The sequence below is a fragment of the Tachysurus fulvidraco genome, chromosome 6 (assembly GCF_022655615.1).
Source record: "Tachysurus fulvidraco isolate hzauxx_2018 chromosome 6, HZAU_PFXX_2.0, whole genome shotgun sequence".
NCBI classification, from domain to species: domain Eukaryota; kingdom Metazoa; phylum Chordata; class Actinopteri; order Siluriformes; family Bagridae; genus Tachysurus; species Tachysurus fulvidraco.
This window is the reverse complement of record NC_062523.1, coordinates 22,714,841-22,727,127: the sequence shown is the minus strand read 5'-3', so window position 1 is coordinate 22,727,127 and position 12,287 is coordinate 22,714,841. Positions and strand designations below refer to the sequence as shown.

At 35.1% G+C, this 12,287-nt stretch overlaps 1 protein-coding gene and 1 pseudogene across 1 annotated transcript; both read right to left on the bottom strand.

Moving 5' to 3' along the window:
* Nucleotides 1-499: 499 nt before the first annotated feature.
* LOC125141417 (granzyme B(G,H)-like) lies at nucleotides 500-2,947 on the bottom strand. Its single transcript, XM_047814884.1, has 6 exons — nucleotides 2,942-2,947; nucleotides 2,436-2,457; nucleotides 1,955-2,102; nucleotides 1,596-1,752; nucleotides 1,244-1,495; nucleotides 500-879 (listed from the first exon to the last, which is right to left on the bottom strand). Exons 1-6 carry the CDS (start codon nucleotides 2,945-2,947, stop codon nucleotides 706-708), a joined length of 759 nt encoding a protein of 252 aa, XP_047670840.1. The 3' UTR covers nucleotides 500-705.
* LOC125141416 lies at nucleotides 2,913-12,276 on the bottom strand (annotated as a pseudogene).
* Between the last annotated feature and the right edge of the window lie 11 nt (nucleotides 12,277-12,287).

The window sequence follows — 12,287 nt, the reverse complement described above, 5'->3', positions numbered from 1 at the left end:
CTAAGTATATCTGGGTGTCATGTGCATAGCTGTGGTAAGCAATTTGGTTCTTTTTCATTATTTGACCAATTGGGAGGTTATATGAATATGGGACCTGGAGCACAAGTTTTATCAGCTGACTCTCTTTTGTTGCTTATAATAAATTGGAATGTTGATAACACATAAGCAGTTTTTAATAATGCTCTAAATTACATGTAGATGCATATTTTATGCATTATTGAGTGTGGTGGTGCCTATGGGGTGTCGCTCTAGAATGGGTGCGTATGAGGCTGGGAGGGGAAAATAAATCACAGTATACTCACTACAAAAACCTAGACTACACCACTGGGTTGGGGGTTTGTTTAATGTGATTATATATTGAAAATGTTTAATGAAATTATTAATATAAATGTTTTATCTAACAAATTTTCTGTCTATGTGACAAAGTGTGCACAAAGTGGGTGTTTACAACACATTAAAGAGGCTTGTAGCATTTTTCTGTTCTTGTCAAACCCTCCCCAATGACTTCTTTACTTTAGGCTTGAAACTAGCTTAGATTTTATTTAAATTTTAACCTTTATATATAGCACTATATGTGCATAACAACTAGCATTTTCTAATATAAATAATGCACATCTGAGATATACACAAAAGATGAGAAAACACATTTCACGTTTGCAATGTACATTTTATTGTGATTGTTTTTACTTCCATTTTTTATCATGGTTACTTCGATTGTGTTAATTCTCTCTTGTGTATTATTTCTTTAATCCATGGAAGAAAGTAGGAGACCTTCATATATACCTCTGGATGCTTGGGGTGTGAGCAGTGGTCAGTGTGGGCATATGCAGCTAATCCTTGTGGTTTTTTTCCACAGATAAGAGGACTCCCTGAATCACCCTGCAGAGAGAGAGCAAGCTATTAGTAACAGCTAGTTTACAAGGACACAATATAAAATTTATCAGATTGTCGGGACTGTTTATGGAGGTTGCACAGTAAAATAGGAAGTTTATTTTCTGACATACTACAATATTAAATATATCTATAAATATTAAAATAGAAAATGAGTTGCTGTTTAATAAAAACAAATTTGCTGAAAATTTTTTTATGTGCATTTAATAGAAGATAATAAATAACAACTTTTAGGTTGTAATTACACACCATGCTGTTAATTATTATAATTTTCCTTTAACAGCACCTCCCATAATTTTTTTACTTTTCTTGTACAACTTGTAACGTTTTATTTAGAGATTTACTGTAATACCTTACAAAAAGCACCTCTTCCATCAGTAGTACAGATCATGCTGTCTGTGTCAAAGACATCTTTCCAATGCTTCTTGCACTCAGAGTTATCTTGTATGGTGAGATTCACCTCTCGTAGGACTTTTGATGTTCTGTTCTGTTCTTTCCTCCCCCAGCCAGCTATTGAACATATCATATTGGCTGGAAGGTTCTCATTCTCCACGGGAAGATCAATGACTTGCACACTGTTTGTCAGCTTGGCTTCAGACTTCAGCTGTAAGAGATTGTTTAAATAGAATGTTAAATTGTTTGAGGTCAGAGCTGGTTTGTACAAAATGACCAGAAGTAAATGTTTTGAAAGTAGAAATAAGTACCTTCAGTAGCATGATATCATTTGGAGGTTTGCTCTTGTAACAGGGATTCTTGATGCATTCCTCCACTGCGATTCTTTGCTGTTGGGGCTCCCTTTGCCTGATGTTGTGAGCTCCCAGTACCACTTCCAGCTTGACCTCTCCAGAGCATTCAGAGTCACTAATTTCAAAGAATATGCAGCACGTACATGTGAATAGATACTAAAACACTAGCTTCTGCATAATAATGTGAGCAGGGCGAATTCTGCAGTTACAATGCCATACATTTTTTCTACATTCATTTATTATATTATGGGACCACACATTCAAAATTCTAGCATAAAACTGTCTTTAAAATGATACAAAACCCCAAAACAACATACTTTGCACAGTGGGCTGTAGTCAGCACATAATCCTTTTTGATAAGCATGCCACCACACACATGCATTTTGTTAATCTGAACAGACACCATATAGCGTCGGGAGTGTGGAATCACTTCCATTCCTCCAATTATACCACTCTCCATTGTCCCTGAGAAAACAAATAATGGGACATAATCCAGAGATTAAAAACCTTGTAATCTTTCAATTACGGGTTTAAACCATTAAAAAGCAACAATTACTTTTTTAATATGTAATGCAGAATACATTACCGCACAGATGGAGGACAGAAAGTACAAGGAGAGAGACGCTGAAGAACATGTCTGTAGTACACCACACTGACAGAGCTGTGTGATAGGATTGTTCTCTGTTACAATACAAAATGCCGATAAGAACCTCCTAAGGGCGTTGAAATCTCCCACACTTTACTCCTCACATGGTGCACAATGCATACACAGTAGTACATCCACCCATGCACCCTAACCGACAAACACCCACCACTGCCCCTACCCCCACCAACAAAAACACACATACACAAATTTACACAACTGAAATTTCACAAATGAACCAGTTCAAAGTTTAACATGTGCTTGATTCTTAACACTACTATAATTTTGTTTAAATATCTTTTTCTCATGTATTACTTCACTTAAACAGCAACATAAGCTATTTCCATGCGTCTGAGTTCCTCAATTGTCCTCAGTCCAAAAAAATACATGGGAATCAAACACACAACCTTCAGATTGGTAGCCCAACACCTTAACCACTAGGCTACCACATACCACTGATGTGTAGCAAATAATGCTACACTTTATTTGTAGCATTATTTGTTCATATTATTTGTTACTAATTGTGACAAATAGCATTTTCTTACTGATATTGTAAAATAATGCAAATGTGAGATATGGGATATAAATTTTTTGATATTGTTGATTTAAAATGTTTATTTTATTGTGATTGCTTTTACTTCCATATTTTGGTCGTGCATACTTCCATTGTGTTAATTCTCTCTCTAGTGTATTATTTCTTTAATCCATGGAAGAAAGTAGGAGAGCTTGGTATATCCCTCTGGATACTGAAGGTCCAAGCAGTTGCCAGGTAGATATATGCAGCTAATACTTGTGGTTCATTTCCACAGATAAGAGGACTCCCTGAATCACCCTGTGGAGTAACAACTCTATTAGTAACAACTAATTAACAAGAAAACAATATAAAATTAATAATAATTAGATTTTTGGGACTGGTTATAGCTGTTGCACAGTAAAATAATAAGTTGATTTGCTGACATACCACAATATTAAATAAAATTATAAATAGAAAAATTTAAGTTGCTGATTAATAAAAACAGATTTGTTAAAAAAATAATTCTGTGCTCAAAGAGGAATAAAACAGCTTGGGCTGTGTGGTTATTAGAAGATAATAAATAATAACTTTATGGTGTAATGACACATTACATGACACTGTTAGTTATTATTAATTTCCTTTAACAGCACCGCCCTTATTTTTTTCATTTTAGGCTAAAGTTTTATTTGGAGATTGACTGTAATACCTGACAAAAAGCACCTCTTCCATCAGGGGCAGTACAGATCATGGTGTCTGTGTCAAAATAATGTATATTAATAAAAATGTTGTAAAGGGTATCAAATAAAGGGTTTTTTTTTTTTTATTTGAACATCTTTGGTGCCAACAAGTCCAGTATGGAATATTTTGTGTACTATAAAAAATTCACAGTACCTTCATTTTGCTTATTGTTAATAATGTTACACTTATTAAGATCAATAAATGTCTTAAAATATAGCTCTCATCCATTAAGGTGTTGCAGTAGGTAGCATTACCACCTGACAGCTCACAACACCTTAGTTAGATTCTAAACTCTGATTACTGTGTCTTTAGCTTTATATAGTATTTTAGTATATAAATAAAGAATTGGCTTTCCCCAAGTTAGAGACACACTGTCAAGAAGCTGTTAGGTGTATGACATGAACTAAGTCTTAGCTTTGGGCTGCAATGCATTTTTTTTCTCCAATGGCTACATTGTAAATAGAAAAGATAATATATAACACCATTTCTATATCCATGTAACAACCCTTTGTAATACTGCAAAGAACCATTTAAGCATTCAGAAAATGCTTTTAATTGTCAAAGTTCTCTATATATAAACAATACCATCTATTAAACCATTTATTCACACTTAAAATAAAAACATTTGCATGTTAAAAAATGATTTCCACCATTCTATTCTGTAATTTCTGTAAAAAGATAATCATTCTATGGATGATATGGACAGCTGATGATCGGATATTGTTGGTTCAGAGGTATGAAAAGTTAAAATAAGGTCAGTTAAGATGCTTTATTGTCATTGTATACAATATAATAAATAACATGTCAACTGTACAGCAGTGAGGGCATATAAACATTACACTCTAACAGGTAAATAACGATATCATATTTGCTACCTGAGTTTCTAAAACCACAGAAAGATTCATAAACAGGACAGAAACATTCCACAAGGCTAAATAAAAATGTAGTGAAAAGGTTGTTTGGGAGCAAGAAATAACCAAACCAACACAAATGTTTCAAATGTTTTTGAAATGATTAATTACGATGAATGAGCATTCTAATGCCTCAGGTTATAGAGAAGGTTTCTGCATAGACCTCATTTAAGTAACATGTAACATATGAACTCAGTAACATATGAACTGTTTTACCTTGAACAGAATCATGATTTCAGTCTGTAAATGGTGAACATTGTGTAGGTTTCTAAGCATCAACTCTCATTACAACTATGAAAATACCACAGGGCTCATGTATATGTTTCTCCTCAAATATAAAGAAAATAGACACAAGAGTCATAGTTGGGATTTTGATGGAGTCTTGCAAGGTTCAGTCAGTGTACTGACACTGACCATGCTTCACTTTGGACTGTAAACTCATCAGAGCATTACTAATAAGAAGGCATTACTAATACACAAACATAATACCATTGTAATGATTTTCTAGCACTGGCATATGCTGGAACTTTTCCAGAGTGAATATGCAACTTCCACAGACAATACGATTATCTGTATATTAAAAAAAGAAAATGAAGAACTGCTTAATGCTGGCATATTAAAGCATCACACAAGATGAACACCTGACTAGACAGAAGGACTGAAAAGACGAGAGAGATGCAATGAGAGAGAAGCATGAGGTGTGGAACATCATTGAACTCTTATACTCACTTTTTGCACCTACACCTACTTCCTCCAACCCAATACATTTTACCATAACTGGTCACTCTTTCACCCACATTAAACACACACTTTCAGTGTTTTCAGAATCTTTCCTATATACTATATGTGTAATGGTTATAAAAAATGCATTTTGCTTAAAGGCCCAGCAAACACATGTCTGCAATGTGTAAAGAATTATATAATGCCCAGCAAACACATGTCTGCAATCTGCAAAGAATTATATAATCCTTTGGTTATTGAAAATTACAGTACAGACCAAAAGTTTGGACACACCTTCTCATTCAAGGAGTTTTCTTTATTTTCATGACTATGAAAATTGTAGATTCACACTGAAGGCATCAAAACTATGAATTAACACATGTGGAATTATATACGTACATAACAAAAAAGTGTGAAACAACTGAAAATATGTTATATTCTAGGTTCTTCAAAGTAGCCACCTTTTGCTTTGATTACTGCTTTGCACACTCTTGGCATTCTCTTGATGAGCTTCAAGAGGTAGTCACCTGAAATGGAGTTCCCAGAGATGCTTAGCACTTGTTGGCCCTTTTGCCTTCACTCTGCGTCCAGCTCACCCCAAACCATCTCGATTGGGTTCAGGTCCGGTGACTGTGGAGGCCAGGTCATCTGGCACAGAACCCCATCACTCTCCTTCATGGTCAAATAGCCCTTACACAGCCTGGAGGTGTGTTTGGGGTCATTGTCCTCTTGAAAAGGTGGTGTGTCCAAACTTTTGGAATGTGTGTCCAAACTTTTGGTCTGTACTATATTTAAATGTATCTATTGCACATATTATAAAACCATTGTCAAGAATCAGCCCGGATTTTTGGTCATGTGCAGTTGTTGTTCTTGTTGTTCCGTGTCACGTGTCTGCCCTGCCTTCGTTCACTCCTCCCTGTCTCCACACCTGTTCGTTATTGTCAATTATTGTCATGTGTATTTAAGTGAGCCATGTGGCCGATGGCAGCACGGAATCATTAGTTAGTTAATGTCTAGTTATGTGTCATCTGTGTTACCGTATTATTTCCTCGTCCTTTGTATTGTTTAGTTCTCATCTTTTACTGTTTGTCTTTATTATTTATTAAACCCCACTCATTTGAAGCTGTCCTGCATACAGGTCTGTCTCCCTCTTTCCTGCCTGTGACACAATGAGTCCGCCCAAACTCGGACCCTGCAGGACCCTACTGACACTGACCACGCTTCATTTTGGACTGTAAACTCATCAGAGCATTACTAGTAAGAAGGAGGAGAAAAATACACATCTATAATACCATTGTAATGATTTTCTAGCACTGGTATCTCTGGAACTTTTCCAGAGTGAATATGCAACCTCCACAGACAATAACCTTATCTGTATGTTAAAAAAAGAAAATCAAGAACTGTTTAATGCATGCATATTAAAGAATCACACAAGATGAACACCTGACTATACAGAAGGACTGAAAAACAAGAGATTCAATGAGAGAGAAGCATGAGGCGTGGAACATAAATTAACTCTTATACTCACTTTATGCACTTACACCTACTTTCTCCAGCTCAATACATTTTACCATAACTGGTCACTCTTTCACCCACAAAAAACACACACTTTCAGAGTTTTCAGAATCTTTCCTATATATATTTAATGGTTATAAAAAATGTATTTTACTTAAAGGTTCAGCAAACACTTAAATACAATACTGTAAATTATTTAAGGCTCTATAAGGTTATAATAAGAATGTATGTATAATTCTTTGGTTATTGAAAATTATATTTAAATGTATCTATTGCACATATAATAAAACCATAATAAAAAAAAATATGTCACATAAGACATATTGCCATTGAATTAAGTAAACTGTAGTGTATATAAAGTGGTACAATTAACAGGCCATGTTAACCAGCCTGAAGAACAATTCTGAAGAAAGCTTTGCAAAGTTCCAGGCCCAAAATACAAGGGCCTGGAACTTTGCAAAGCTTTCTTCAGATATGTATTAATAATTTTTTTTTATTTTCTATATTTTCTATATTTATTTTTTTTCTATGTTATTTTATATATAATACACATATATATAAAAAACATATATAACATCTAAGAAAGCAGAAAATTTTTATCTAAATCAGTCAAACAAGTGAAGAAAAAAACTGATGATGATACACCTGTGGCTCAGGGTGAGGTTAGCATGTCGGCCATGACTAGTTTAATGGAAGAGCATTACACTAGTCATGGCCAACATGAGAGAGATTAGTGACTGCAAAGTGGTGGTAGGAGAGCGTGTAGACAGACAGCATCGGATCATGATATGTAGGATGTTTCTGTTGGTCAGGAGGATGAGGTGAGGAAAGATAGACCGAGAAGACCAAGTGATGGAAGTTGAAAAAGGGAATATGTTGTGAGGAATTCTGACAGAATCTGAGACAGGCTTTGGGTGGTCAGGAAGAGCTTCCAGATGACTGGGAATCTACAGCAGAAGTGATCAGGGAGACATGTAGTGCTATATGTGTCATCTGGAAGGAGATAAGAAGATAAGGAAACATGGTGGTGGAACAAGGAAGTAGAGGACAGCATTTGGAGGAAGAGGCTAGCTAAATAGAAGTGGGAAGTAGAAAGGATCAAAGAAAATAGACAGGATTACAAGGAGTCGCAGTGCAGAATGAAGAGGGACATGGCAAAAGTGAAACAGAAAGCATACAATGAGTTGGTCTTGACAATGGACTTAATACACTGAGAAGGATTAGTGATACGGAGAGATAGACATGGGAAGGATGTACAGTACAACAGATAACCATAATTAAAGATGGAGATCAAAAGGTGATAACAGGTGAGGACAGTGTGCAGAGAAGATTGAAAAAATATTGCAAGGAGCTGATGAATGAGAAAAATGAGATGGAAAGACGGGAGGAAGAGATAAATATTGTAGAGCTGGAAATAGCAAAAAATAAATAGAATGAGGTGAGGAAGGCTCTGAGGTGCATCAAGAGTGGAAAGGCTATTGGTCCAGATAACATTTAAGTGAAGGTGAGGAAGTGTCTAGGAGAGACAGCAGTGGATTTTCTATCTAGATTGTTTAACTGGATTTTAGAGCGTGAGTAGATGCCTGCAGAATAAAGAAGTGAGCATAGTTGTAGCAAGTACAGAGGTATAAAGTTGATGAGCCACACATATATATGTGTATTATATATAAAATAACATAGAAAAAAAATATATAGAAAATAAAAAAAAATTATTAATACATATCTGAAGAAAGCTATGTCAAGGAGTAGTGGAAGCTAGGCTAAGAAATGGAGCGGGTACTTGTGAGCAGCAGTATGGCTTCATGGACAGGTTGACAGATGAATCAAGCAAGAATCTCTGTGGACAATGATGTTTGCCGAAGACATTGTGATCTGTGGTGAGAGTATAGAGCAGGTGGGGGTCTGTTCTGGAAAGGAGAGGAATGAAAGTCAGTCATAATAAGACAGAATACATCTGTATGAATGAGAAGGAGGGAAGTAAAACAATGAGGCTACAGGGGACTGAGGTTAAGAAGGTACAGGAGTTTAAGTATTTGGGGTCAACCATTCAGTACAACAGGGAGTTTGGGAAAGAGGTTAATATGCAGGTTGGAGTGGGTGGAGAAAAGAGTCAGGAGTGTTGTGTGACAGAAGAGTGTCAGCAAGAATCAAAGGAAAGGTCTACAGTACAAGACAGTATGGAGACAGCTATTCTGTATGGGTTAGAGACTGTAGCAGAGAGGGAAAGACACGAGGCAGAGATGGAGGTAGAAGGGATGACGATGTTGAGATTCTCTTTAGGAGTTATGAGGATGGACAGGATTTGGATTGAGAACATCAGGAGTACAGTTCACATTGGGAGGTAAAGAGGAAGGACAAAGAGGAGATGGATGTGTTAAATGAGGACATGAAGTTAACTGGTGTGAGAGTAGAAACAGATGATTTTCTGTGGTGACCCCTAATGGGAAAAGCAGAAAGTAGAAAGGAAGGAATACCTTGGTGGACCACTCTCAGATATCCCATGGAACTGTGCTCTTAAGTAGGTCCACTCATTATTAAACATTGCCATTCTCTCTTTCACTTTAAAGTAGTGCACAGAGCTCATATATGCAAAGTTAAAATAACCCAAATGTTTCCTGGTACTAACTCTTTGTGCAATAGTTGTTAGTGCATGAGGGTACTTTAATTCACATGTTCTGGACTGGTTCAGAGTGTTACCGATGATCAATATTTAACATCGTTTCGGCGGTTCTTCAGCACACATTAGAGCCAGAACCTCTTGTGGCATTATTTGGAGTTGTTCCAGAGGAGTCATGGTTGTCAGCATCAAAATCCTTGCCTTCTCTTCTTTGTTAGCATGTAGGGCCATCCTACTAAACTGCAAAGATCCCCTCTTACCCACAAATATTTAATGGAAAATTATGTACTGTCTCTACTTCAAAAAATTACATAAGAATTCATTAGAAAATTCATCAGAAAAACACTTATTTAAGATGCTGTGCCCTGTTTTTGAATATGTTAATAAATTAAAATAATGCCCTTTTATTGATTGATTTTTTTTATTATAAATGTTTTATTTATTTATTTATTTATTTATTTATTTATTTATTTATTTATTTATTATAAACACCTGTAATTTCTATCTATGATCTCTACTCCAAAGATTTGTTGGTGAGGGTTGGGGGTTTGTTCAATGTGTTTATATATTGAAAAATTTAAAAAATATTAATATAAATTTTTTATCTGACAAATTTTCTGTCTATGTAACAAAGTGTGTACAAAGTGGGTGTTTACAACACATTAAAGAGGCTTGTGGCTTTTTTTCTGTTCTTGTAAAACCCTCCCCAATGACTTCTTTACATTAGGCTTACTAGTTTAGATTTACATGATTTTATTTAAATTTTATCCTTTATATGGGACACTATATGTGCATAACTTATTGTGACAACTAGCATTTTCTTACTAATTTTATAAAATAATGCAAATGTGAGATATACACAAAAGATGAGAAAACACATTTCAGGTTTGCAATGTACATTTTATTGTGATTGTTTTCACTTCCATTTTTTGATCATGGTTACTTTGTTCATGTTCTTTCTTTCTCTATTATTGCTTTATTTTTTTATTTATCTATTCAAGAAAGTGGGAGAGCTTCATATATACCTCTGGATACTTGAGCCGTGAAGAGTGGTCACGTTCAGTATATGCAGCTAATCCCTGTGGTTTATTTCCACAGATAAGAGGACTCCCTGAATCGCCCCGCAGAAAGAGAAAGATATTAGCAAAAACTATATTACAAGGACACAATCTAAAATTTATAATAAACAGATTTTCAGGAGTTTATAGTAAGTTTATTTGCTGACATACCATAATATTAAATAGATCTATAAATAGAAAAATATAAAATGAGTTGCTGTTTAATAAAAACAAATTTGCTGGAAATAATTATGTGCTAAAAGAGGAATAAAAACAGCTTATGCTGTGCGTTTAATAGAAGATAATAAATAATAACTTTTAGGTTGTAATTACACACCATGCTGTCAATTATTATTATTTTCCTTTAACAGCACCTCCCATCATTTTTTAACTTTTCTTGTCCAACTTTGCAGCAACTTTTTATTTAGAGATATGCTGTAATACCTTACAAAAAGCACCTCTTCCATCAGTAGTACAGATCATGCTGTCTGTGTCAAAGTCATCTTTCCAATGCTTCTTGCTCTCAGAGTTATCTTGTATGGTGAGATTAATCTCTCGTAGGACTTTGATGTTCTGTTCTGTTCTTTCCTGCCCCAGCCAGCTATTGAACATATCATATTGACTGGAAGGTTCTCATTCTTCTTAGGACGTTCAATGACTTGCACACTGTCTTTCAGATTGGCTTTGGACTTCAGCTGTAACAGATTGTTTAAATATTGTTTGTACTAAATGACCAGATGTAAATGTTTTGAAAGCAGAAAAAAGTATCTTCAGTAGCATGATATAATTTGGAGGTTTGCTCTTACAAAAGTCATACTTGATTCATTTCTGCGCTGTGATTCTATGCTGTTGGGGCTCCTTTTGACTGATGTTGTGAGCTCCCAGTACCACTTCCAGTTTGACCTTTCCAGAGCATTCAGTGTGACTAGTTTCACAGAATATACATATGTTGAAAGATACTACAATGCTTCTCTATGATAATGTGAGCAGGGCAAAATGCTGGCAGTTACAATGTCATAATGTTTTTCTACATTTACTTGTTATATTAATAGGACTACACATTCAAAATTCTAGCGTAAAACTGTCTATAAATTTATACAAAACCCCAAAACACACATACTTTGCACAGTGGGCCGTAGTCAGCACATAATTTTTTTTTTATAAGCATGCCACCACACACATGCATTTTGTTAATCTGAACAGACATCATATAGGGTTGGGAGTGTGGGATCACTTCCATTCTTCCAGTATACCACTCCTCCATTGTCCCTGAGAAAACAAATAATGGGACATAATCTTGAGATTAAAAACCTTGTACTCTTTCAATTACAGGTTTAAACCATTAAAGCAACAATTACTTTTTTAATATGTAATGCAGAATACATTACCGCACAGATGGAGGACAGAAAGTACAAGGAGAGAGATGCTGAAGACATGTCTGTAGTACACCACACTGACAGAGCTGTGAACGGGATTGCTCTCTGTTACATTACGAACCTCCTAAGGGCATTGAAATCTTCCACACTTTACTCCTAACCAACAAACATTTTCATGGTGTTTTTTTGATTTTTATGATGTCAAAAAATGAACATTTTGCTAATTCTGCAAGGCGTATGTAAATGTATGAGCTCAAATTTGTACAAAACACAATAAAGGCTTGTGGCATTTTTCCTGTTATGGTCAAACACACCACAATGATATATTTGCATCTTTCTTGAAACTAGATTAGATTTACCAATATTTTAATTCAATTTAAAAACTTTATGTGTAGCATTTTTTGTTCATAACTTATTGTGACAACTAGCATTTTGATTTCTTACTGATATCGAAAAATGATGCAAATGTGAGATGTAAAGAAGAAAGATGGGAAAACACATTTCATATTCAAAATGTTTATTTTATTGTGATCGCTTTTACTTTCATATTTTGATCAT

Coding starts and splice junctions, on each gene's coding strand:
- LOC125141417 (XM_047814884.1), bottom strand. Junction 2,103..2,435: donor GCAGTGGTGGGTGTTTGTCG/GTTAGGGTGCAT, acceptor TTGTTTTCTCAG/GGACAATGGAGAGTGGTATA. Junction 1,753..1,954: donor ACTACAGCCCACTGTGCAAA/GTATGTTGTTTT, acceptor CTTTGAAATTAG/TGACTCTGAATGCTCTGGAG.